The sequence below is a fragment of the Lepisosteus oculatus genome, chromosome 8, assembly GCF_040954835.1.
Source record: "Lepisosteus oculatus isolate fLepOcu1 chromosome 8, fLepOcu1.hap2, whole genome shotgun sequence".
Taxonomy (NCBI): domain Eukaryota; kingdom Metazoa; phylum Chordata; class Actinopteri; order Semionotiformes; family Lepisosteidae; genus Lepisosteus; species Lepisosteus oculatus.
The window spans coordinates 4,999,099-5,024,116 of NC_090703.1; the positions used below are offsets into that span (position 1 = coordinate 4,999,099).

The following is a 25,018-nucleotide window of genomic DNA, read 5'->3' on the forward strand; positions in this document are numbered from 1 at the left end:
TTTATAATATTGTTTAAACAGATTTCTCTGCTACTGGAAAATGTGCACAGTAAATTAAACATAAAGATTAAACTGATAAACTGTTTTAAAGTGAAACAGTTAAGCAGCAGATTATCAGATTTTACTAATATTTTAATTCTGCTATCACTGTAACCAGTAGCTCCTGTGGTAGTCATAGGAGGAGTGTTGGTATGCTCAGCCCTCAGTGGTCTCTGTCTGCACCAGGTAACAGAAGGTTTTCAATATATGTATAAACAGTGGGTACAGTACAGAAGAGCCACACTTCTGACTTCCCAGATTGATTAAAAACCCTTCAGCAACACCTCTAGTCTGATTATCTTGGCTTTTGGCACAATTATGTATAGAATTAGTAATAGCCAGGGGTGAAAACCTAACTACTCCTCAGGGTCTTATTGTGGAAAATTAGGCCCACTTAAAGAATTGCTCCATTTCAACAGGGATGTGATGCTCACACTTTAATAATGCTCTGAACTGGTCTTGTAGGTAACAGGCCCTGAGGCTCACAGCCAGTGGACTACACCCCTCCCTGCCTGAATCTTACCAGGATTCTGTGAGCGTGTCAGAGAGGAAAGAGAAAAAAGAAGGGGGATTGAGGGAGAGTGGTCGTGCGTGGAAAGATAAATTAGAGCAGAAAAAGACGATAATGGCATAATTGCCCTTAGTTAGTGTTAAAAAAAAACACAAAAGGTGACCCCACTCTCATTTTCGGAAGCTTCACAAATACATAGTTGAAACACAGAGCCCCACCAGCACAGTGTAGCCGTGTCTCCTAGCCGGTCTGTAGCTGCTACATGCTTGGACTGCTTGCTTATTTGTGGCTCAACGAAAAGAGAATTGGATCACCTTTTGCAATTCCAATCTTCTTTACACACATGTGGCACAGCTGCGTTTGGATTCCAGGCATGCTCAATACAAATGAGTGAACATAGACATAACTTTCATAAAAAAATGAAAATACTGAAAACATATATATATATATTATGTTATATATAACACAATAAGCGTAACTTTAACTTAAGGCTCAAACACACTGCAACAAGTTAAAAAATCAAAACAGATTTAGATTTAGATTAAGTCAGCTTAAAGTTAGGAATTCTATTAGTAAATTAACTGGAGAAAACTACTACATCGTATACATAATAAACCAACAGATGATTTTAAATAAATAAGTCTTATAATGTAGGTAATTATATGCTTGAGCTCGCAGAGTCCTGAATCTGATTTATAAATTATCATTCGGTGGAATAGGAAGCCATCAGCTTTTTTGTTTAATGTTCAGAAATGCAGCATAAATATTTGTTTTTGTAAGGAAAGCTCTAAAATACACACAGTCAAAAATTATGTAAAATATAATATAAATTTAACATATATTCCTTTGTACTGTGAAGAAAAAAAATGTGTAATGGTAAATATTTATATGATCATATCAAGGTCTTGCCAAAGACAGGTGCTTATATACAGTATATTAGATGGAACATATTGCAAATAAAGTTCTCAGCCCAGACTGGGTGATGACCTGCTAACTGTGATTCAGCTGAAGTTAAACTACAATTTAAAAAAAAAGCAAAGTGTGCAGCAAAGCACAATGAAAACGTATTTATCCCTCTAACTGCACTGCATTCTCTTAGACCTACTGTAAGTTCTTTGAGGCTTTCATTAAAAAAAAAGACTTCTCGCCCTAAAACTGCTCAGTGCCCTTTCCCTGATACTACAGCGGAACAATAATGAGTCCCTGTGTACACAAATAAATCTCAATGTCAGTCCCGCTCATTAAATTCTTCAACTTCTCATGAGGAAATTAACATTGGAAACCACTCCTGCCTGGGCCGTCACTCTACCACACACGAGTATGAAATATCTCCTCTAAAAAAGCACAAAAAGGACAAAACCACAAATGTGGAACTTCAATTAATTTAAAGCCCCAATCAGCAAAGAATAAATCCTTCGCAGATCTAATTACCAGAGCTCTCCGAAGACCCAGGCCGACCAGCCAATCTTCCTCATGTTTGAACAGCTTGATGAACTAAGGGACTGATGGATATCAAGTCATTTTGTTTAATTTATAAATGGATTTTCCCCTAATACTTAAATTATCATCAGTACAACACAATGAAAATGGGAACATTCTGAAGGCAAAGTCTATAACAGCCCTGAAAGGAATTCCAATGAGGAATGTCACCTCTTTTCATCTTCTCTCTATAATTTCTCTAATTAAATTCAGAGGATGGTAAGCCTATGTTACAGTACTGGGCTTTTCTTTTTCAGCCCGTTTCGGCCCCGTTTTTGACATTACTGAGAAGGCAGTTCAACCCCGTCCCATCACGCCCTGCCCTCCAGACGGCCAGAAACCCACACACCAATGACCACTGGCTGCAGGCGACAAAAACTGAAACGCAGCCAGTTTTCCCAAATGAAGAAGATGCCCCCTCCTCATTTAGAAAGCGGTTCAAAGCCGTTTTTAACCAATACAGTACATGTACCTGGAGGTTTTAAAAAATGTTCACAAACCATGATTTTCCTAAGATAATTAGTAGCTTCACTTACAAGTTCTTCACTGAGAGAGAAAATCCTTTTGGCCTGTCATTCTATCTTCACATCTAACTCCATATTTAACTTGTGATGCTCTGAAGATTTAAGTGCAATACTGAATATTTATGACATTGCAAACATAAAACACAAAAATAAACAATACTGATTAGGGGTACAGAGCATATAACCTAATATATAAAATGTCCATGATGAACTATAAAGTGATTGATAAATCAAAAACTGAATGCATTTTTAACAGAGGCAATAATACACTGTACAATTCCGATGTTAATGAGCAGCTAATTCAAGCAGGAGTACCAACTCACCAGAGAGGAGCAAATCTGAATTGAGACCACCACTCAGAGAAAAACAAAACTTTATTAACAGTTTCTGCATAGAAAATTAACATAACTTTGTCTTACTGAAATATACTGGTCCCTATATTATATATATATAAAACGGGGCCCACAACTTGGTCTGTTTGAGCAAACGATAGTAATGGATCCAGCAAATAAAAACTGAGCATGTTCACAACCCATGCAACTTATGTCGTTCTAACACTGGAAAAACAGAGCAGGAACCACAAGCTCTTGAAAAATTTCTCTCATTTTCCAAAAGAAACCTCACTTCACAAGGCAGCACAGAGCTTTTTAAAGTTCAGTAAAATCTTAACAGGAATCTAGTATGTAGTCTCACCAGAACTCAAAATGGAAAACAACAGCATGTCATCACAGAATTGGGATATTAATTTGGCTGCCTGGTTTCATACTTTCTCTTTGGGAATGTACTGAACAGGAATAACTACTGTAGATCTCACACCTCGGGAAGAAAGAACTTGCTTGTGATTTGCAATGATTAAGGGCAACATCACACATTTGACCAGACCCGAATATTGTGCCATGCCACAAATATAACCAAAATCCATCAGGAGGAGAAACACGGAAATGTCATGATAAGTTTATGTGTTTTTTTTCCTCGATTTTAAGAAATTTAAAGTAAAAGAAAAGTACCTAAATACCAGCAGGAGGATGATTGCCGTAAACACTGCATTTCAGACAAGGCTCCTAAGTCAAGGGATGAAACAGTGTGGTCTGGTTTCCACTCAGGGAAACAAAGCATCTTGAGAAAGAAAGGATGGACAAAGCACGCACAAACAACTGTGACCGTCGACTGTGAATCTCCAAATCTCATCCTGGCATGATTATATTCTCCCCACACCAGCCACCAGAGCTCAATCAGTTGGTAAACGTCCCGCCCGCCAACCTCCTCATTGTGATCGCAATTCCCACCTGGCTCCGGGGTCTCGGACTGCGAAGACGAAGATGCTGAGCTGGCGCCGTCCTCCGCCGTGCCCTGCGAGAGCAGGCCGCGTCCTGGGGGAAGCTTCATGCCCAGCTGCTCTGCCATCTCCACGTGGTCTCCCGGGTGGACGTAGTCGAACACGCTGCTGCCTGTCAACTCCACCTACAGGACACACAGTCAACGCTCGGCATTAGCATTCAGGTCCGCTTCCTAATTACAGGGAGGAGCGCGGGGACCGGATGACCTTCGCTCACTTCCCCCCCTTGCCTTCCCGGCCCCCTGCTTCCCTCTTCCAGAGGTCCCATCGGGCAATAGCGATCAATTTGTGGCCGAGCGGATCCTTCCACTCTCCTTTGGACAAGACCTCTCCGTCTTATACCCGACAGGACACAGCTGTGTCCAACTTTGTCACTACACAATCCAAAAGACCTCTGAACAAGAGAAGAGACAGGACTCCAGGCCGCACACTTACAAATAGCGTTAATCAGGGTGACGTCTTCGTTGTTTGTCAGGCCAAGATCTGGGCTTGGGATAACCGGCACAGGCTTGTGGAAATGAGGGCTGACTGTCTATCCATCAGGTACTTACTGTACATAAGAGGGAATCTGATGCTGCTCATGGAAGATGAGCGGAAGAAGCAGTGCAGAATCCAGCAATCAACAATTATCTGCTCTTGAATGTAAACTAACTGCTGCTTACAGCAAGATTTTCGTTGTATTGTAATGTTTTGGCCTGCAATTGTCGACGCTCAGGTTCAGTCTTTGGGGACAGAGGGATTACAAGGAAATAATCCTTTTAATGTGAAATCCCCCTAAGCAATTGAGTCCCTCATAAATTACTACTCCGAGCTGAAACAATAATTAAGAAATTAAACAAAGCTAATAATATAGACAATTCACTGTACCTGCTTTATAGTATATTGCATATCTTACAAAGGCTTTTCTGAAAAAATGAGCTATTTGAGGAGCTTTTTTTATTCCAGGATCAACTTTTTATTTTACATTTTTATTCCAGGATTTTATTCAAGTAATTCAACTTTGGATATAAAACATATATCAAATTATTTTCCTAAGTATTGTAATGACCATTTTTTGATTTACATAGAACAGTAAATGTAGTGTAGATATTTGCAGTATATATATATAGTGTTATATCTCCGAGGAGCAAGTCAGTTATTCAGTTTAAGGCTTTGAAAGACAAATGAAGGTCATTATGTTAAGTTAAGATAAATGGCACTTTTATGCATTAAAAGGAGAACATAAGCAACAAAAAAACTCTGCTAAACTGATTGCAAGAGACTTTTCTTCGGGATTGCTAGCAGAAAAGAAAAACAGGAACATCTTAATTTTTGATTGAATGAAACAGTTAAATATCTCTCGCAGATATTTATCCAAACACCAGTCATTTTTACAATTTGTGTAAGGAGGAGACAGTGATTATTCTGACATTTAACTTGTGTGATGAAAGCTTCAACTTCAATGGGGAAAACATCAGAAACTTGAGCTCTTTCTTGCGCCCCAGAGCAGTTTAAGAAGCCACTAAATCATTAAAGTAGTTAATGTTATTATTTTTTTATAACAGATGTATTATAAAGCTTATGACAAGCCGCTTATTTGTGATAAAAGGAGATGTGCTAAGACTAATCTTACTTCGACATCTGCAAAGAGAAAAAAAAATCACTTATTGCAAAGGAGAATCTGTCCATAGGAAGTTAAGTATTCCAGTAATTTAACAGCTTACAATTTAATGGCCCAGTAAGACTCAGCTGCCTTCCTAACTAGTGCCACTTGTCAAATAATTTGGCAAGACGTTACTGCTCTGTTTAAATGACGCTGAATTTTATTGGCAAATTCCTCCGCCTTCACTGCACAAAAAGAATAAAGAACATTATTTGATACTCTCAGTGTTATTCCATTCTTTTTGTGGTGTTGTTTAAGTACTAATGTATTAATCAAACTATGATCTGTCAACAAACTTCAAAAAGAAACACTACATAGCGCTGTATAATAAGTACCAGGATAATTTTCAAAAGCTCGTCATTCATGTATTGAGAACTCCTAAAATGGTATCTTTCCTTTTCCTTTCCAGTTTTATGCAGGAAAAAATGGCACTCTAATTTCTAAAGGCTCACTCTTTTTCTTCTCAAGACTTCTCAAGACAGAATGGAGAATGGAGAGGTCTCTTGAGCAGGGCAGGATGGAGGTGGGAGCACAGATTCCTGTGTGAGAATGGGGCTTTCTTAACAGGCAGATTAGGGACAGCTGAATCCACACAAATACAAAGGTAAGAGAGAAGCTCTTTCTTTTTTCCAAAAAATGAGATCATGTTACATCAGTGTCTTTAACCTCAAGAGCAGCATCGAACGGCGGATTACTGGGAAGGAAAAAACGGTGATTCAAATTTATAATTGGATTAAGCTCAAATAATGAAAAGAGAACCTCAGTGTGAATTTGCCATTTCTGTGAATACATTACACAAAGTGGTTTAAAATCTATTTCAAAATGGAGATGAAATAGTAAAGCTATCTCTTTTTCACAGCCTGCACCGGCAATCCTATTGTGTACATTATAATTCATGAACACGGTAGATGACTGTTTTAACAGTATTAAAATGAGCTGACTTTTCAACACAAGTGTCTTGACAATACGTTTTCTTTTCCCCTCTAATCTCTGAAATGCCGAAATATAGACAATGTGCCGGAAAAATAATATGGATTGTAATATTCATTGTATAGCAGTGGTTGTGGTAAGTGGCAATTTTGGACATTACAAGAGACACAAGGATTATTCTCTGTGATTGCATAAAGGACACTTGGATTTCTACAGAGGATTTTGCATTGTAAATGAGATTCATCAGCCTGAGCAGGGCAGGGTTAGAGCCCTCAGCAACATGCTTATTTTGTAGAAGGTCACTCAATAATAACTTCCTCTGCCCTCCATGCTTATTAAGACTGACTGGCATATATTAATGAAAACACCTGATTCTCCAACCATAAAAGCCAGACAGAGACTTTATTTTAATATTAAGGAAGGAACCCTTAATTAGCAGGGTTTCAAAAATGTCAGCTCGTTCTATTAGCTGTTCTGGTCCATCAAAGCCATAATCCCTACTGTCAAATTTCATCACATGATGGACAGTTTGCCGACTGTCTTTTCCTTTTTTTTTTCCTAATGGATCAGACTGACTGAAGCTTTGTGATTTCACTATCTGTGTTTAGCATCTCGACCAAACAAAATGCCATTTTTAACCATTATGACTCCACACAAAAACCTGAGTTTGAATGTTGGGGTGGGGTGTTAACTGTCACTCCCCTCTTTAATCATAGGCGCATTGTATATTATGCTCAACGTATATTATATCGGTGGCCTTGTATTCTGCAGCACAACTATTGACTGGAAACAAACAAATGGACTGAAAATGGACTGACATTTGTATTAATCTGGCATCTCACAGTAGTCACACATGTCTTTCAGAGAGATTTTAAAGAAACAGCCTAGAATTTATTTAAAATAAGGTGGTATACAGTCTGCCATTTTAAAAACAATGACAGTTGGTTGCTTCCCAAGGGACTTTTTACTTCCTTTTCAGATTTTATTCTTTACAATTATTACACTTAATGATTCCTAACTAGAAATACTATATTTGTTTTGGTGAACCAACAATGCATTGTACACAAGCAGTGGTCACTCTAAAAACTGGAGAACAAAAAGTAAGTATAAGAAAAAAGGTACATAACAAGTGAAACATTTCTATAATATACATTTCTACAATGTTTTTCTACAAGCAGCTATATATTTAAGTACTTACAGCAGCAGATGACAAAACTACATTTGTACAAAAAATTCATAGTTCGATAAAGCATGCTAAAAATCATACACCTTTATTTCCAACAAAATTATACGTCATCTACATATCCGAAAGAAGAAAGGGGAAAAAAAACAATGAGCAATCATGTTCCTTTTGTCCAAATTCTCATTGAACTGATCTGTGCAAATAAAATCAGCATTAAATTCATTCCACATGTTATAACGTTAAAATATTGGAGCCTCTTTATAATATACTAATCAAATAAATTGATGTTGGCTCTAGGGTTCAGCATTAATTAATTATTGCATTTAACATTAGCTAAATGGAAAATCATAAGTTTGATAGCATATAATTACTCTTACATTAATGATTCTTATTACACAGCGCTCAATTGATAACACTTGGCATAAAGCATTTCCATAAAACCTAAAGACTTTTTTTAACTGTTATTTTCCCCTCCTGTAAATTGTCATTCATATTATAGGGCACAAGCTACCTTCAGAAATTCCATGGTAATGAATTGGTCATTAAGTGAAGTTTCTACAGAAAAACGGCCTTGTAAACCCCTTTTAGTTACCTGATGTAATTAACCAGTACAGACCCTTGCCATGTAATTACAGACTTACTCCACTAGTGCCTGTCAAGGAAGAGTGGGAACAAGAAAGCACTGTTAATGACCAGTAATGCCATGTAAATTACATTGGTGTGCATGACCTGTTATGTTAAAGAGCGGCACTTTCTAAATAAACCTGGGCAATTCAGGCAAATCTAAACTCTTATGGAAACCCTTCGCATTATATAGCGCAGATTGACCGGTATCGGTCTTGAGCTTTATTTTCAACATCTAATCACAAGGCTCAGGCCTATAACCTTTCCCGCACAGCCTGCTCTCCCGGTTATCTGTTGCTTCAAAAACAAATGGCACAGCGGAAAAAAAAGAAAAAACTCACACAACAACAGCCACTGGCTTTAAGGTAGCCTGTAATTAAAAGCAATTTCTGCTGTCTTCTCAGTGAAGCCACCCAGGGGACACTCTCGCTACCTGCCTGACCTTCACCGATACAAGTCCCTGGCTGGGTCACTGACCCCTGAACGGAATTCAGAACTAATCTCACTCGCAAAAAGGAGAAACAGAATTCATGCAAATCATATTAATTCCAACATTTCCCCTGTGAGCTGGGTATAAACTACAGCCTAATTAAATATTTTTTAACGATGTGAGTAATTTTTGCCAAGGGGCGGATTCAGGGGAAAATTTAATATGAGATCACAAAAGCTGTTCCCAGCGTTGATTCTGTAAATTAATGACTATCTGCCTTATGATAAAAGCGTGCTGCCAAGAATGAAAATGAAGTCTGCAAAGCTTACTCCATTTGTCTAATAACCAAATGCATTCAGCCCACAAAAACTAAAAGGATTTGGAAAGTTTCCATTGTGTATTATGCTCCTGCCTACGTGATGTAGCTGGGCCACTGACAGATGACATTGACGACAAACCATGGGGACTTGCTATCATATTTGTCAGCGTATATGGGGCTCTAATTTCACAATTCAAGTAGATTCTTTCAATATACAGTAAGCTGTTTTCTTTCTTCTTTCCTTTTTATGGCTGTTGGTAAAACCCCTTCTCCATTCCATGCTCTGGCACAGCCCTATACATCACAACTGAACTATTAACTGCAAGAAGCTTCTCAAGTCCACTCAAGTGTTACAGAGCTCAGATTACTGTAACCTTTCACTTGGCAGTGACAGCAGGACAAGATTTAGTTGAGGACCAGTCAGTCATTTCAATACCACATTGTGCTAGTGTTATACAGGGTATTAATCTGGATTTCAAACAGAAACATTACCTTTAAGGACAAAATAACTGAATTTTAGTAATTCTACTAAGTACATACAATTATTTAACACTTTCATCCCACTGCAAGGATCCCAATTCTTATGTACTGTACACTTCACTGTGTGTTTTAAATAACTAACAGCAAATCACTTGAAAAGTATTAAATAGCAATGAAAGTCAGCTCACAATGAAACAGGAACACTTTATTTCACTGTTTTGTAAATTCAAAAAAAACTTTTTAAAAATATAATTATTGATTTCTAATACAAGATTAAATAGCAGGACATACCAAACAATGTTAATCTTACATTATATCTCCAAAATGATTCGGAAAAATCGCTTCATAATATCCTTGGTTTTGCCTTGAGTGTACGATTGATATTATGGATGTCCTTTATGCATGAAAGTGCTTGCAGTATGTGAATTGGAAAAAAAATAATATCACAATATGAACATTTCTCCTGAGCAACAGGATCATGTTTGCATTTCCAGTAACCTAGAGTTTTAAATTTAAACAGGGGCTTGGCATTACAAAAAGCATAAAAATGAAAAAGAAAATCAATCAACAAACCACTTCAGAACTATCTTATCTTAATTTTCATATTTGCCATTTCTGTATCGAAGTGAAAACGTAATAAAGCTTTGTTAAAAATCACCCTTGACAGAAGCAATCACATGCAAGAGAGATGATGAGACATGAGACAAGCGGCTGAAACTTCAACCGTTTCTCGGCAATTTGCATTTCTATATGAGGGGAAAAAATCCATAAATTCTTAAACAAAATGGAACCACTTTACAAGAAACACACTGAGAACGGAGAGGAAAAACTTTAACAATTAACTTCGAAGGACAAAAAGGGTAAAAATTCTCCCTGTGCTCTTTTTCTCTCTCTTGCCTGATTTTATCGAGCTCTCAAAGCCCTCTTAGATCATCTTAATCCACTGTGGCAAAGTAGCTGAATATGAGATTCAGATTGTCTCAGAAAATTCTGTGCTACCAATCAGCTTTCTGACACCGCTTTTCTCTTCAACCTTCAGAACCGGTGACAGTAAAGACCAAAAGCCAACTCACAAAGGAGCAGGAAAATGGCAAACTTTGAGCGTTCGCTGCTTAACCCACTGAACAAAGATACCACTTGACACATCTGAGCAACTTCAAGTCCAAATATTTTATCAATCAAAAATGCTTCAGCCATTTCCTTCTCTACGTATCTTTTTTTTTTACCTTTTAATCCCTTTTTTTTTTCCAGGAAGAGATGCAATTCACAAATATAAGCCCCTTTTTGAAATGCAATTCACAAATATAAGGTCCCCCTCCAGCCCTTTTTGAAAAATGCAGTGACACCTGGGTGACTGCAGGTTTGGCCAGTTGCTGCTGGTATCACTCCTGCCTTGTGTTTAGGTGCTACAGTACATGAATTATTTCACATCACTATTTTTTACTCACGCGCCTGCAAATTCAGTCCATTATTTCAACAGGAGGTCCTAATAGTTTGACCAGCAAGTGTGCCATTTTACTTTCCTTATTCGCCTCATGTTTGTATAATGAAATAGTTTGCACTAAAACCCATAAATACTGTCACACTGCATCTAAATCAAGTACAGAAAGAAATCTTGCCTAAAAGCTCTGTTGGCCTCCAACACAATATCCTTGCTAAATAAACAGTTTTTACACATCTTTCTAACTACGAGTGCCGCCTGAATGAGGGAGACAGGGACCCGTTATTAGAATGGAGGTTTTACTGATAAAAGGGTCTAAAAATGGTTTAGGAATTGGAATTGTCTCATGGTTCTGGTAGCAAATCCCACATTCCTTCCCAGCAGGAATGAGGGAAGATCAAATGACTGACTCACAAACCCCACAGGAAACCAGCCACTGGGCCATTTTGGCTATTACACTTATTACCGGCTCTTTACGGAAGGCTTTCCTGCAGACCGCGAGTTATCTTAAAAATGGAAATCAGGCCAGGGCAGAAATCTGTAAAAGCAATAACCCCTGTTCCCCTTGGTCACATACGGCTGATTTTCCATCGAGTGGAGGAGGGCACGGAGGAGTGTGCGCCGCTGGGCACGGACGGTTGTGTGCAAAACCCTGGTCATTTCGGATTGCTCCCTAGCATTACCGTTGTGATCCCTCATTCTTTCAGTCATCCCCTGAAAGGATTCGCCTACAAACAATCCCAAATTGCAAAAGTAACGATTAGCCCTGTAAGAAAGATTAAACATGCCTTTCCCATTGCTCTCTCCTTGCTCTCGCCTGCAGACTGCATTCTTCTTTGTCTGCTTATTGAAATCACTTATCTATTGGCACTCAGTGAATCTGAATAACGCTCACTGCTAGAACATGCGTGGCTTAAAACAAATCAATAAACTCTCATTTTCTCTTAACAGTTTAATATTAATCTGGGGGATGGTAGGGAATGGTAAATATGCCATTACTGTCCCCGCGCCTCGGCTGGTGGTTGGTGTCTAAGCGGTGGCGATATGTGAGAGAGTAAATGAAGACGGGACACAGCAGGAGATCAGAGATGATCTGTTAATGAAACTTCAGTGCTGCCCCCTGTTTTGATGAGTTCCCATGGTGATCAAATAGAATTAGAAATAGGCTTTTGTAGTTGTGGTCAATTTTCTCCCTATCGACATGATAAAACCAGACATGACACAATCACATACTATAAATCTCTGTCTCTTCCCTGCTGCTGGGAATCAATGAATTATTGAACATAAAATCAAAAAAATAAATAAAAAACCCCAACAAATAAGAAACTTTTTTTTTTAATAACCCGATGTCTACAGTACGAATAGTTGTCAGAATTAACTGCTTCTATTGAGTGCGTAGAATGCTGTTCATTACGTTCTCTCTCTCAGTGCAAACAGAATGTGAAATAGAAAATGTGATTATTATATACCTATGCCTTCATGAACTGGGACCTCCACATCATCTGCTCTTTTTCAACTAATTTCACTTATACTGCAGATAGAGCAAAGGTCCAAATATCATTTCTTTTTCCAGTCCTCAGGATTTTTGAAAGCAATCAAAGGTGTTCGTCTCCCTCTTATATAAAAAAAAACCTCCCACTTTTGAACTTGGCACGGCTTTGTTTTCAATGCGCCGTGGTGCAAGCTTGCAGGACGACGGCACTGAAGGAGAGCCACTGTGGTCTACAGACTGTGCGGCTGCGAAGCGAAATGAGAGAACTGCAGTATAATGAATGCGCTGGCCTCCTAGGGAAGACGAGTGAGAGGCTAAGGAGTAAAACATTAAAGACACAAATTAAACAAGCCCTCTGTGATGTTAGCAATAGGGAGGATAAAGCTTATTAGGACATGACTATGCCTTCCTTTTTAAATGTTTCTTTTCTTCCCAGAGTAACGATCAGAAAAACCTCATCAGGAGAGTGAGGAGTTTGAAAAGTGGGCCCCACTGTGGAAGCCACAGAGGATTGTAGTGGGCACAGCCACCCATACACTGGAGTTCCCTTCTTCATGTGGTCAGGACTGAGGAGGTGCACTCGAGTGCCAAGACACAGGCAAGACCATTTTCAGAGGCGCAAACAACTACAATTAAGGGCCATAAACAGGACATATTTGCAAACCAGAATCGTGCACTAAAATTGGATGTTTTTGTGCACAGATGCGCTGTAATTATGGCTACATTCAAGGTTTCGTTCAAAATTGTTTTCTTCTTTCAAACGAGCCCTCGTATAACCTTATGTCCTTTTTCAATTTGCCTTTTTTAAAAACCGTAGCTGCCAAATAAAATTTCCATCATTATGCACACAAATTTATGCAGCAGAGTTTAAAACGACGAACTTTCTTTTAATTTAAAATGTAAATCTACTGGCAAGAGCTACGGTCCTTTTATTTCGATGAATCTCTTTTTAAAGTAACCTTGATAATTAGGCAAGAAGCACCACATTCTACAATTCATGCATCATTTTACAGACCGATAACATATTGTTTTATGTAAACTAAATACAGATTTGTGAAACTTTAAACTTTAGTAGATTATAAATTATTCATAAATACATTCATGAAGATATTGAGAAGCTGCAAGGTCATTGCAGTTACCTGCAGTAAAGGAAAACGAAATGGGAATAGCTAGAAATGACTCATTTTGTCACGTCCTTCAATATCAAATATAAAATTAGTGTGTAAGAAGTGAAGAGGCAGAAAATTATATAATCATTAATACAGCACTGCTATCCTTTCGACAGTGATGTTCTAGCTCTGGGTTGCTGTGTGTAGTTTGGCTACTCCATCTTGCTATTTTGCCTGCTTAGCACTGCAAATATTAGAGGGAAAAAACACAGCCCCAGTATGGTTACAGCAGGCTTCTGATTTCCTTGAGAACTGTATCAATCTTGCTTCATAATCATCGTTCCCACAGTGCAGGCTGCCTCTTTGAACACTGAACTACGTAACCAACCAGAATTACGGACAGGTATTCCAACACACACACACACACTCTCCCCCTCTAAACCATTAATGTTAAGTCAAGTTCCAGGCCATATCATTACTGTGAAAATAGTTCTGCAGTCATGGCTGTCAGATGAAATACTAACAATCTACACATCTACCATATCCATTACCAGTGCAAAGAATTGCTTTCAAATACCCCTTCTAGTTTTGAAAAGTGCCTTCACTTTTCTTATGTCACTGTGCAAATGCTGCCTAGTTTACAGTGAAATGTCACAGCAGGCCATCTGTACAACATTTCCTTCTTGTAAAAAAGAAAAAAAAACACCTTATTTTGATATTCATTTCTCTTTCTTTTGATACTGAAGCAAATGCATTTTAAATATGTGTTTGAAACACAGGGGTTACAGCAAAGTGCATTATCAAACAGGCATTTCAATCTAAAATGAATGTGAAGTTGCCAGCCAGCACAGGACTCAAGGAGATACAGTATGTAGTACAACTTGCACTGGTAGGATGAGAAAACACTTTGTCTTATTACTTGGACACAAAGACAAATTTTAATACATAAAGTATTAACAAACTTAAAGAATGAGACCTTGTACTGGCCTCCGCCTTCATTTCACTGGGTAGAACTGAAATATACTGGGTAGGAACTAAAATTCTAGTTTTCAGCACTGATTTTCACTGTACATACCTGCCTTTAAACCATAATTAATTACATTTAAGTGATCTCTGCATCCTAATTAAGAGAGAAGTATTCAGTGATGCCTGGGTTTTGGATGCTCTGTAAATCATTCCAATTTCAAACGTTTCACTTTTGATCTGGAAACAGCCTGCACTGCTCCTTTATGCCCAGGTACACTACTATTTTCAGCAGATCTCTTTTTCAGCTAACGGCAAAAATAACAAAAGCACAACAATATAACAATAACTAAACTGAAGGCTCAGAGACAGAAAAATAAATTCCAGATTTTATGGCTTTCATTAACAAATATTAAAATTAATCTAGCATGGGGTCACACAATCACATAAAAGGCAAAAGGTGGACATTGTACTTATCAGGTCCTGCTCAGCTCAGTGCCCCTTTTACTATATTTTCAGAAATAAAAAAAAACATCTAGAACGCCAAGCACCACATGAGTAAAATAAATATTTATGAAATCAAAAGAACTTGGAGGTGTACTGTAAACATTCAATACAAGGTCCCAACCATCCATATACATATGTAAATCTCACCTGGGATTGCTATAGGGATTTTAGCTCAGTTCTTGGTCTTTCACTAGTCCATCTCACAGCAATCACAAAGAAGTGGAATAAATGAAAAAGAGCAGCAGGAAAAATCCAAATTTGACAGTACTTGTGAGACAGTGTGTGCATTTTAACCAGGTGACAAAGAAGGAAGTACATCCATAGACCTGTCCTGAAGGTTGCCAGAGTGCAGTGTAATTGTACAGTGAGGCAAGAGGCCAGGGAGCACAGTATGAGTGCAGAAATCTGCTGATGGACAGAGCAGAGAGCAAGGCAGAGCAAGAAGGCACCTGACAAAGATGACTTTCCTAAAACTGCTGTTTGGATACTAGACAATCCACACCACACTACAGTTTTCCTTTCTAAAGAAATGTTAGTCCAATCTTACATTACTAGGTTTTATGTACAAATCCTGTGGATTGTAACTGTACCCTAGATTATTGACACAGTGAGTGGACACCACTGAGCTTGGGGTATGTGTTATAATATGTGCTCTCAGTCAACGACTGAGCACAAATGGAACATGAATTCATTATTTACATTACTGCCCTAACTGTGAAGGACCAGTGGCTTGGAAAATCTCTCACAAATGTAGCGCTCTTGATCACAGAATCCAGTATCTCTTCGCAGTTTCATTTTAAAAACGTTTGTGGCATCTGAGAGACAGCTTTTTAAAAGTAAAAGATCATGCTTTTCTCCGTGGTATAGAACTGAATCTCATCTTTGTGTGAGAACAGAAACCCACAGCACTCACTTGGAATCTTGAGTTGACATCCTTTAAACAGGCAATCCTGTGAACCCAATAACCCATTAATCAATAAATGTAATTAGTCAGAACAGCACTGAGATAAGTGATATCCTAATCTATTTGGTTACACTCCAGGAGTTGGTATAGAGGAACCCTGCTGATTTTTAACACTTATTAACAAACCTTGAATACAAAATTAGTTAGCAAAGATTTATATTACTTTATACTTCTTAAGACTGCTACTATTTCTATTATTTACATGACAGTTACAGTCTCGAGCGAGCCGATTATTTTCCCTAAATATTCTGTCCCAGAAGTACCTCATTAAATTTGTTTGGATGGAGTGGACTTCCATGATTTATGTTCTCCAATCATCCAGCGCTAAAGAATTCTCCAAGAAAAGATTACTACTTGTAATGAAGACCAAAATATTGAACTAACACTACGCAGTGAATGCCACAGGCTACATGCGTCTTCGACCCCTGCTAATTTAAAATGTAGACAATAGTCTAAATTATAAAGTCCAGACAGGTCAATGAAATGGCTTGTCTACAAAAACCCCCAAAGGCCCAAAAGTGACCACTAAATTTCTGTTAAACAATACTCCCATTGCAAGGTGTTCCTGATATTAACCCCCATTTTGTAACCTTAATTTTGTGATTTTTATCGCCCCCCGGTGAGCTTGTAGAAAAGACATTCATTGCCAGCAACTATTGCTGCATGCTGTATTGTTGTGCATTTGATGAATAAACTTTGATTGATGTATTTTAACATGATCTGATCTGACCACAATCTCAAAATAATTAGATATTCGCAAGGTAAAATCAAATTAGTAAATCAAATCCACAAATTCACCTGGACCAACAATAAGCCTGCCTCTCTCCTCTCACAGCCCCGCTGTGCTAGTGATGGAGGAATAGGAGGCAGCAGAATTTATGATTTGGGTTTATTACATATTTACTGTATACTGTACTTGCCTCCAATGTACTCTTGAGCATTCTGTTACACGGGCATAGTATAACATTTTCTTTTGAACCGAAGAAGGCCCCACAGCTGAAACATTGTGTTTCTTTTCTTTTTACTTGTTCCTGACAACTCTTTATCTCCAGTAAAAAAAATAGTGAATCAGAATATGCAACAGAACTGGAATGATCTTATGATTTTCTGTAGTCTGAAGAAGCATATGATACTGTTAAGGAAACATTTTTTTTGTTAGTAGGATTATAGTAATGTTACAACTGGACATTCTGTAGGATTCCCTAAAAAACAAAGGATAAGAAAACAAGCATCTCGCAAAGAAACAGCTTTTAAAGAAAAACAAACGATAAAGGGAGTTCACAACAGACGGCAGAGCTCCATTAACAAAACTGGCTCATACAGAGTCTCCTCAACGCAAAACAGCTATATACTTTAGGTCCATATGTTTTAGTCATGTATGTAAAGACTACATAAAAATACAGCACGGAAAGCTACGTGAGGAACATGGTATAGCAAATAAGACCTCTATGATTGTACTGTGTTGTTCTGCAGTGGCTCCCTATGTCACTGGTGTGCTGATTAAAGTCTATAAGGTTATGGGTTTAAATCTCTGATGTATATAGCCTGACCTTTTTAGCCCATCTATCCAAACAAGGTCCTCTGATGCCTCCAGGTACAACCCAAACCAATGTCTTTAAAATGGGCTATAAAGCAACCCACAATCACCACTTCTGAAGGCTCGGTCAAACAGCCCACAAGCATGGCTTATGATGGTTCTTGGTAGCAGTAAACGCCTGTCATTTCAAAGGGCTTGAGAGCCTAGTGTTGTTATAGTGGTTTCTTAGGGGAAAAGCTAAAGCAACATTTCAAGTTGCCACTTCTGATACAGATCTCATCCATGGTTTTCTCTGTGACTGTGGTAAAGGCGCGATTGTTCTCTGATGTTTTGTTTGTGGGGGATAAGAAATTCTGCAGCTCCACAGCCTGCCTTCGCAGTCTGGCGTCTTCTCATCTGCTTGGGTTTATAAATAAAAAAACAAAACAAAAAAATACAACTCGGAAAATACAAAAGTAAAAGCCTACAGGTACAGATTCTGGATTTCAAGGGCTCAACCTTGCACTTGTCTTCAACTGCAAAGTACAAAAGTGAACCCACGTTTTTTTTTGGTGTTTTCTTTTCCAGATTCAACTACAGACCACCACACTGCATTTGTGAAACACATTTGTAGAAAGGCAAGCCGTTTAAAACAATAACAATGGGATATTTAAAAAAAGTACCATATGGGAGACAAAAACGACATGGTACCTTCCAACTTATTTAAAAAAGGAACTTCAAACGTGGCAGAGAAAGTCTATAATATTGTTTCTTATTTTCTCTTGCCACACAGTCCCTGACCAGCTCCCCTGCGACAAACACGCCTGAGAACTGACTGGGGCCACATGGCTCCCATCCTGGGTTTATGAGCCTAATAAGAAGAACTGGGCTGGGGTAGGGGAGAAAACAATGTGTACAGCTTTATTTGTCACGAGGAGATAAACACCGAAAGAGCTGTCTGCTAATGGGCACAGTGCCAGGGTCACTCTGCTTGGAAGCTGCCTGCTGAATTCTAAAGCCAGCCTTTCTTCTTCTTTTTTTTTTCTTTTTTTTTCCTGCCTTTCTTTTTTTTTTCCAGAAGCTGCAGATCGATGCGCGTCCAAAGAGATCTTCTTTCAATCTCCATTCCATTCATTAGCTCCCCACCCAACGCAAGTCTCTGCTACTAGTTAACTCTTTAATGTGGTCAGAAACGTCAGGCTGAGTGCCTCTGGGACAGCCATGCTTGCTGCTGGGCTTGACCTGTCGATATTTCTGGCAGCAGGCTGTTTACACAGGTAGAGCTAATGACAAAAGCAGAGCCACTGGGGTTATGAAGGCTTACCTGGGTTTTAAAATGGCTAAGTGCATTTGTAATAAAGGATAGTGAATGCAGCAGAGGGAATTTATCATGAGCTTATTTGTCTCTTAGCGCTGTGCAGGCATTCACTGCTTGTCATTCTAAAGCATGCCTAATGGTGTACTATCTTCTTCTGAATAACTGATGGAGGGTTCTGGGTAATAAATACATGAAACCTCATAGCCCCTCAGCAACATCAAATTATTCTTCCAGTCCCTTGTGTTGTGTATGTGCAGTTTGACTGGGGTTCAGAATTTGGAACAGATCACTTGAAAATGTCCGTTTGCATTTGCAAGGGAGTTAAGGACAGAGGGAACGCTTGTATTTAAAAACACAAAAGCACAAACAGAGAAAGAGACGTGTGTACTTCTTCTCAAGCAGCGGAAAAAAAAGATAAAAAAGACAAATATAATTAGCAATGCTTCATCTTGCTTTTATGCACCTTATAGTAATCTGGCACAGTCTAGCAGTCTGCTACCTAAATCTCTGTATTTAGTAGCACCTTTTGTATAAGGGAGAACACTCTCATTAGACTGGATGTGCTGAAATCATTCTGTATATATAGAAGAAAAAAACAATTTCACTGTAAGGCTCTCTAGCATTCCTTGCGAGGAGAAGGATTCATGGCAAAGGGATTATTTCTTTTCTGGTTGACAGCAATGTAATCAATCTATTATGTACCATTTCTCACTTGTAAATCCAGGATTTTTTCTCTTGTTAGCATGGATTTGCCTCTGTGAAGCTCATAATTTATTGAGCAAAGCATCAGGATAATGAAAACAAAAGGCACGCTAATCCTCTCAGAAAAAAAAAACGGACCTTCCAATACGATTTTTATTTCTGCAACGCAAGCAACAATTATGACACAGGGTATATATGATGAGATTACAGGTTTTTTTGTTGTTTGTAAGGCAGTTAGAATTGCCCTAGTCTCTGATTTCTGATAACACTATTTTCTTAAGAGGAACAATGAAGCACAGCAGAAGAAGCTGATCAGACATTACATGCACGATATGCAATATTTTGAATCACTTATGACATTTTCGTTTCTGCCGACACAACCATTCATTAAAATATCTGTTTCTTCGTCACCCTAGCCCAGCCAATACAATTCTTTCATCGGACAGCGATGCAGTTCCAGACGCTGTCATGGTATTTGATAAATCCCTCAGGGAACCTGTTTCTGATCAATTAATATAAACAAGAAGAACTGATTTATCAAATCGGCTCTGAAAACGCTGTCCGAAGTGTCCACTCTATTGACGGGAAGAAGCCGCAGAATTATGGTAGCCTATGGGATCACCAGACCTTTTCAAAGCCGTCATAAATCACTACAGAAAACAAATGTAGCTCCATGTGATAAGATTTGTACTGACAGCTTTACTGCAACAAGACATATGAGAGATAAATGGGCCTCTCTGCTTGGATCAATTACTAGTTTAAAGAAAAAGTGAAAAAGTTTCAAGTTGTCAGATGCTAAAATGTACCTACAACAAAACCCTTCTAAACAGCTGGCAGGTCAGAGGCGTGGGCTTTTAAATGCAGGCAGGAACTCTATTGCTTGTGAACTGGGTGGAGGGACTGTAAGATAACACTGCTCTCGACAACCTGCTGACGGACACTTAAAAAGGGAATAACACTGATCTTTACATGCCCTAATACGCTGTGCCAGTAGACAGTTCCAACAGATCAAAAACTTATACGAAAATAATGTTAAAGCATCAGTTCTTTTGCACAGAATTACATGTGATGGGAAACAAATTAATAAGCCCGTCCGCTCGATACGTTGATTAAATTCAAGACGCCGGTGCATTTCAATGGCACCCTCCCCATCGCAGTTGAAGGGAGAAGAAGGGGTGGGAAGTCCTGTCGTTGAGTCAAATGGTAAGAAATTAACTTTAAACGAGTTTTTATCCTGGAATGTCATTGAAAAAAGCATCATTTTAATCACTTTCACTCTGGAAGTGAAGTTATGGATGAATGTCTTTCTTTATAGGGCACTCCGCTGAAAATCTGAGTTCCCTGCCGATGATTAGAAACTTGTCACCATAAATTTGAAATCAATTCACCGCTTGTTTCTGTAAAAGGCTCAATCTACAAGAAAAGTTCTTCCAGACCGAGAGATGCTTCCATCACCCTGAAGACATCCTGACATTTCATTCCTGTTCACTTAGCAAAAATTTTACCTTGCCAGCAACACGGATTACCAGCAAAACACCAGGAGGGCTAAAATCTCGAAAAGGAACATCCCTTCAAAGACCTGGTGTGACCTTGGCTCAAAGCCCACAGACACGCATTTCACATCCTGCCAGCCTTCAAAGTTTCCTTCTTGTAAAACCCTAACAGTTTTTAAAAGAACATACAAAACACAGGTTATTAAACAGCTAAGGACCGAACAGATATGTCCTTCCTTCTCCCATGCAACTTGCAACTTGAACCACGAATAAATAAATATATACAGTAAAAAGGCAATGAGATGGTACCATTGCCTGCAAACTAATTGGAGTCTTCGGGCTGTGTATCTAAAGATTCTAGACCTCAACATTCTAGAATCAGTCATCCATCACCACTGGATTGAGCTCTGCCTCTCTAGCACGCAGACGATGGGATAATTCATAAGAGCTGCTCGGCTCTTTTTGGGTCGCACAGATCGATCAATAGACAGACAGATTTGCATACATAAATATTTTTCTGGAGCAACGGCCTTTTCTTCATGAGGTAGACACGCTTTTACCAGAAAATGCCACGCTGTAGTCTGTCAGCCTTTAAAAGAGGTACAGATCAATGATTTCAATGATACCTTCACTGGCCAGCTGTCAAGATAACCTCAACCAGGTGCGGCTGTTGTGCAGATCGCTTTATATTCTGACTATCAAGCCATTTGCCTCTAGGCCTTTACTTCCCCAGAAGCCTAAATTTATGTCAGATGCACAATCTCCTTTCAAGTGTAATACCCCTATATTACCCTCAAAGGGAAACTAAACTTTCCCAGCACAATGAATAATCCTGGTTTCATCACTGGGACTGCTGGAAATTCAAACAGCTACGTGAAACAAGGGACATCGTCACAGGCTGAGGGGGGTGGGAGGCACAGATAAATGAAATAAGTTTGAATATGTGGGTATGCAGGAGTGGGTGCTTGGTAGTGCGGATTTTATGTCACAATTGAAATGAGTTTTAATTAATTCTCATATAATATTTGTGATTGAGGTGATCTTCGCAAAATTGCAGGCACTCAAGTTTTTCTTCATTCAAAGCGAACTTTGAATAAAGTAGAATTCTAACAGGATCAGCCTGTTATGGACTATTTTTATGGACTCAAAGTAATTATTTCGCAATGCCTGACATCTGACTACAGAATCTTCTCTGTGGCCAGTCTGGTATCAGAAATGGGCTCGACTCAACAGTCAGTGAAGCTGTCACATGGAAAACACCTCTGACTTCGGTATAAGGGCAAACTCGCTATGAGTGCACCTGAGCAGAGCCCGTACTCTATCTGTGGACACCCTGCCATCTGTCCCTGCACTTTCTGTTGTTCTTTCAATACCTCCCACTCTTTTCTAACAATGCACAACCTTACTTAGCTTCTGAAATCAGTTGCTAAAGTGTAATGGCTATAGAAAATGCATTTGAAAGCAATTGTGCATTGGCCATGACTGACAGTGTACGTTAATCCTTATTTATTAAAAAAATATAAAGCACCTGAGAACAAAAACTCACCGAGATACAAGTCTCATTTCTTGTGGAGTTCCTGAGGTTGCAGGTTACAGAAATGTGAAGACAATACAGATTCTCAAAAAAGAACAGAATCTTTTCACATAGAAAATACATACTCTTCTAGATAAAACCAACCACGTATGTTTCTCATGGAGGCAGAGCCTGTTGAGCACAGCAATTCCAAGGACAGTATCAGACTATTAAGAGTGGGGAAGGGGTACCGACTGTTGTATACCGCCCTTCAAATTAGTCTGAGATGAAAACAGTAAAAAAGTCAACAAAAAAAAACACGTTTGCAGGAAAGGCACCAGAATAGACACAGATATAAATGAAAAACATAAAGGAGTCTAACAGAAAATGGAAACAAGATTACTCCAATATATTTGCACTGTATTCCTATGTGAAAACCTTGCGTTTGCCTGGATTTGATTCTCTCTGAGACAGACACTAAAATGCAGAACATACTGTACTGCGCCCGAATCAGCTAAGTTTCTACTTTCTTATTGTTGTTCATTAACAATTCATACATTTGCTATCAAACTTGTTTCATTCATTTGCGCCATTAATGGTGGTAGAGTCCTACAGGTATGCGACTTGCTCTCGTTTATCATTTGTGTTTTTTAAGCATGCACAGTAGTCTTTCAGGTAGGCGATGCTTTCGGCGATTCCCTGCAACTTTTGACAGATTCCTCTTTCAGCCGCTGGGGAGGAGAAGGGGCTGGGGGAGAGCATGTGATTAATGCTACTGAAGATAATATTATTGGCACAGCTGGCTATGTCTGACAAGAAATTCCTCACTTACTCAGGAACGGCCACGTAGTTTTCTCCCAATGCCTCTCTTCCGTTTTGTGACAGAAGATTTGCACAGGACAAACTAGCTTGTCACCAAAGGACAAGCCAGCCAGCTGTTAAGGTATCACGAACATGACAGATCGCTATGTTTTACCTCCGATTAATTCACTTATTAGAGGTAGACCCAAATCACCTGTCATTGTCAAATCAGTTGTCACAACTAGGAAAATATGTCAAGATTCTGAGCGCACACTTTTCCCTGTTACTTTTCCACTCGCGTCTCTTTAACCTGCCACCAATAAAATCAATACCGATCACACATATGGGACACTAGACCCAATTTAGGACTACCATGCGCCCATACAAAAGCACAAATGGCAGTTTAAAGTCAGCCTACAGGGACTGAAATTCTATGTGCATACAACGCAAGAAAATCCTGAAAACGGTCTGTGTTAGATTAGCAGACGGCACTGGTATTTGTTGCAGCACCCTTGTTGACACTAAAGGAATTCCTCTTACTGAATTACGCCTATGTAAAACGCAAACAGTGCTACTGCTGTGAGCCAAGGCATAAATTTTATTGTTTCACATGGCTTACCCAGGATCCACACAAATGGGAACTGCATTACAAACACAAACTATTTCCACGTTCAGTGTAAAACAATACGGCATTTGGCAGAGGACAGATTTACCTCCCAAAGACAAAGATGCAGGAAAAAAAAACAGTTCATAATGTGTAGCCATTTTCATGACGTACACATATTCAGTCATGCCGAAAAAAAACACACTGCTGCTATGTCAACCAGAGAACAGAAGACATCTTTCAAAATAAGGTGCGAAGCACTGGTTAAGGACTTGACGCAAATAAATGAATGACCACGAATGTTCCCCAAGCACACGTAGAGACTTTCTGATGCAAATGCAGCTCAGACCATGGCATGACCAAATGCTTGGGCACAAAGTGCTGAACAGACTCCAGGGGTGATACATACAAAAAAAAAGCTGCAAAACTGAAAGACATCGGGGTTTTCACAATCCTGTGTACTGTGTGAAGCCCAGCGTTGGGAACACATCCCACACGGTATGACTGAAAATGTCACAACAGGGTACCATTTTTACTGTGCTTCACCTCGGCTGCAACACAGCTGACTTACACTCACCTAGGGTATATGACATTCTGGTGAATGGAAGCAGTTCTCACACTGGAATACAGAAGGATACATATTTTCTCACTTGCCGATTTTAGCTTTGCTACTCTGATGGCTGTAGCCTGAGGCACACAGCTAAGTCTTTGTAAAGCCAGCACCAATAAGCAGAATGGAAACTCACTGATTCAGTTAAATGGGTATTTCCAGATGTACTGAATACGATGTTGTAGCTGTGAGGTGCCAAGGCCAAAGCGGGTCATGTTTTTTATTTATTACTGATAATAAGAATAAAAAATAACACAGCTCTCACTTCAGTCAGACAATGAGCGTATGTGTATTATTATAGAAACGGACAACGGGATGCTGAATTAAATACAGGGAGCAACCTGCGAACTGACAATCTCTAAGAGAGCCCACCCGCATATTAAAAACAAAGAACAGAAAATGTAAAAGAATACCTCAGGATTCAGATGTACTGCAGTTAGTATTCTATTCTCTCAGAAAAAGACAAGAGGAAATCACTAGGAATAGTT

General features: G+C 39.0%; 1 protein-coding gene across 4 annotated transcripts in view; it reads right to left on the reverse strand.

Moving 5' to 3' along the window:
• Nucleotides 1-25,018, reverse strand: part of LOC102683864 (neuronal PAS domain-containing protein 3) — a 279,046-nt gene that overhangs the window by 50,270 nt on the left and 203,758 nt on the right. For all 4 annotated transcript variants that reach the window (XM_015350527.2, XM_015350531.2, XM_015350529.2 and 1 more), the window contains one exon: nt 3,840-4,014. In XM_015350527.2, the coding sequence (XP_015206013.2) occupies nt 3,840-4,014 (175 nt within the window). The remainder of the gene's footprint in view (nt 1-3,839; nt 4,015-25,018) is intronic.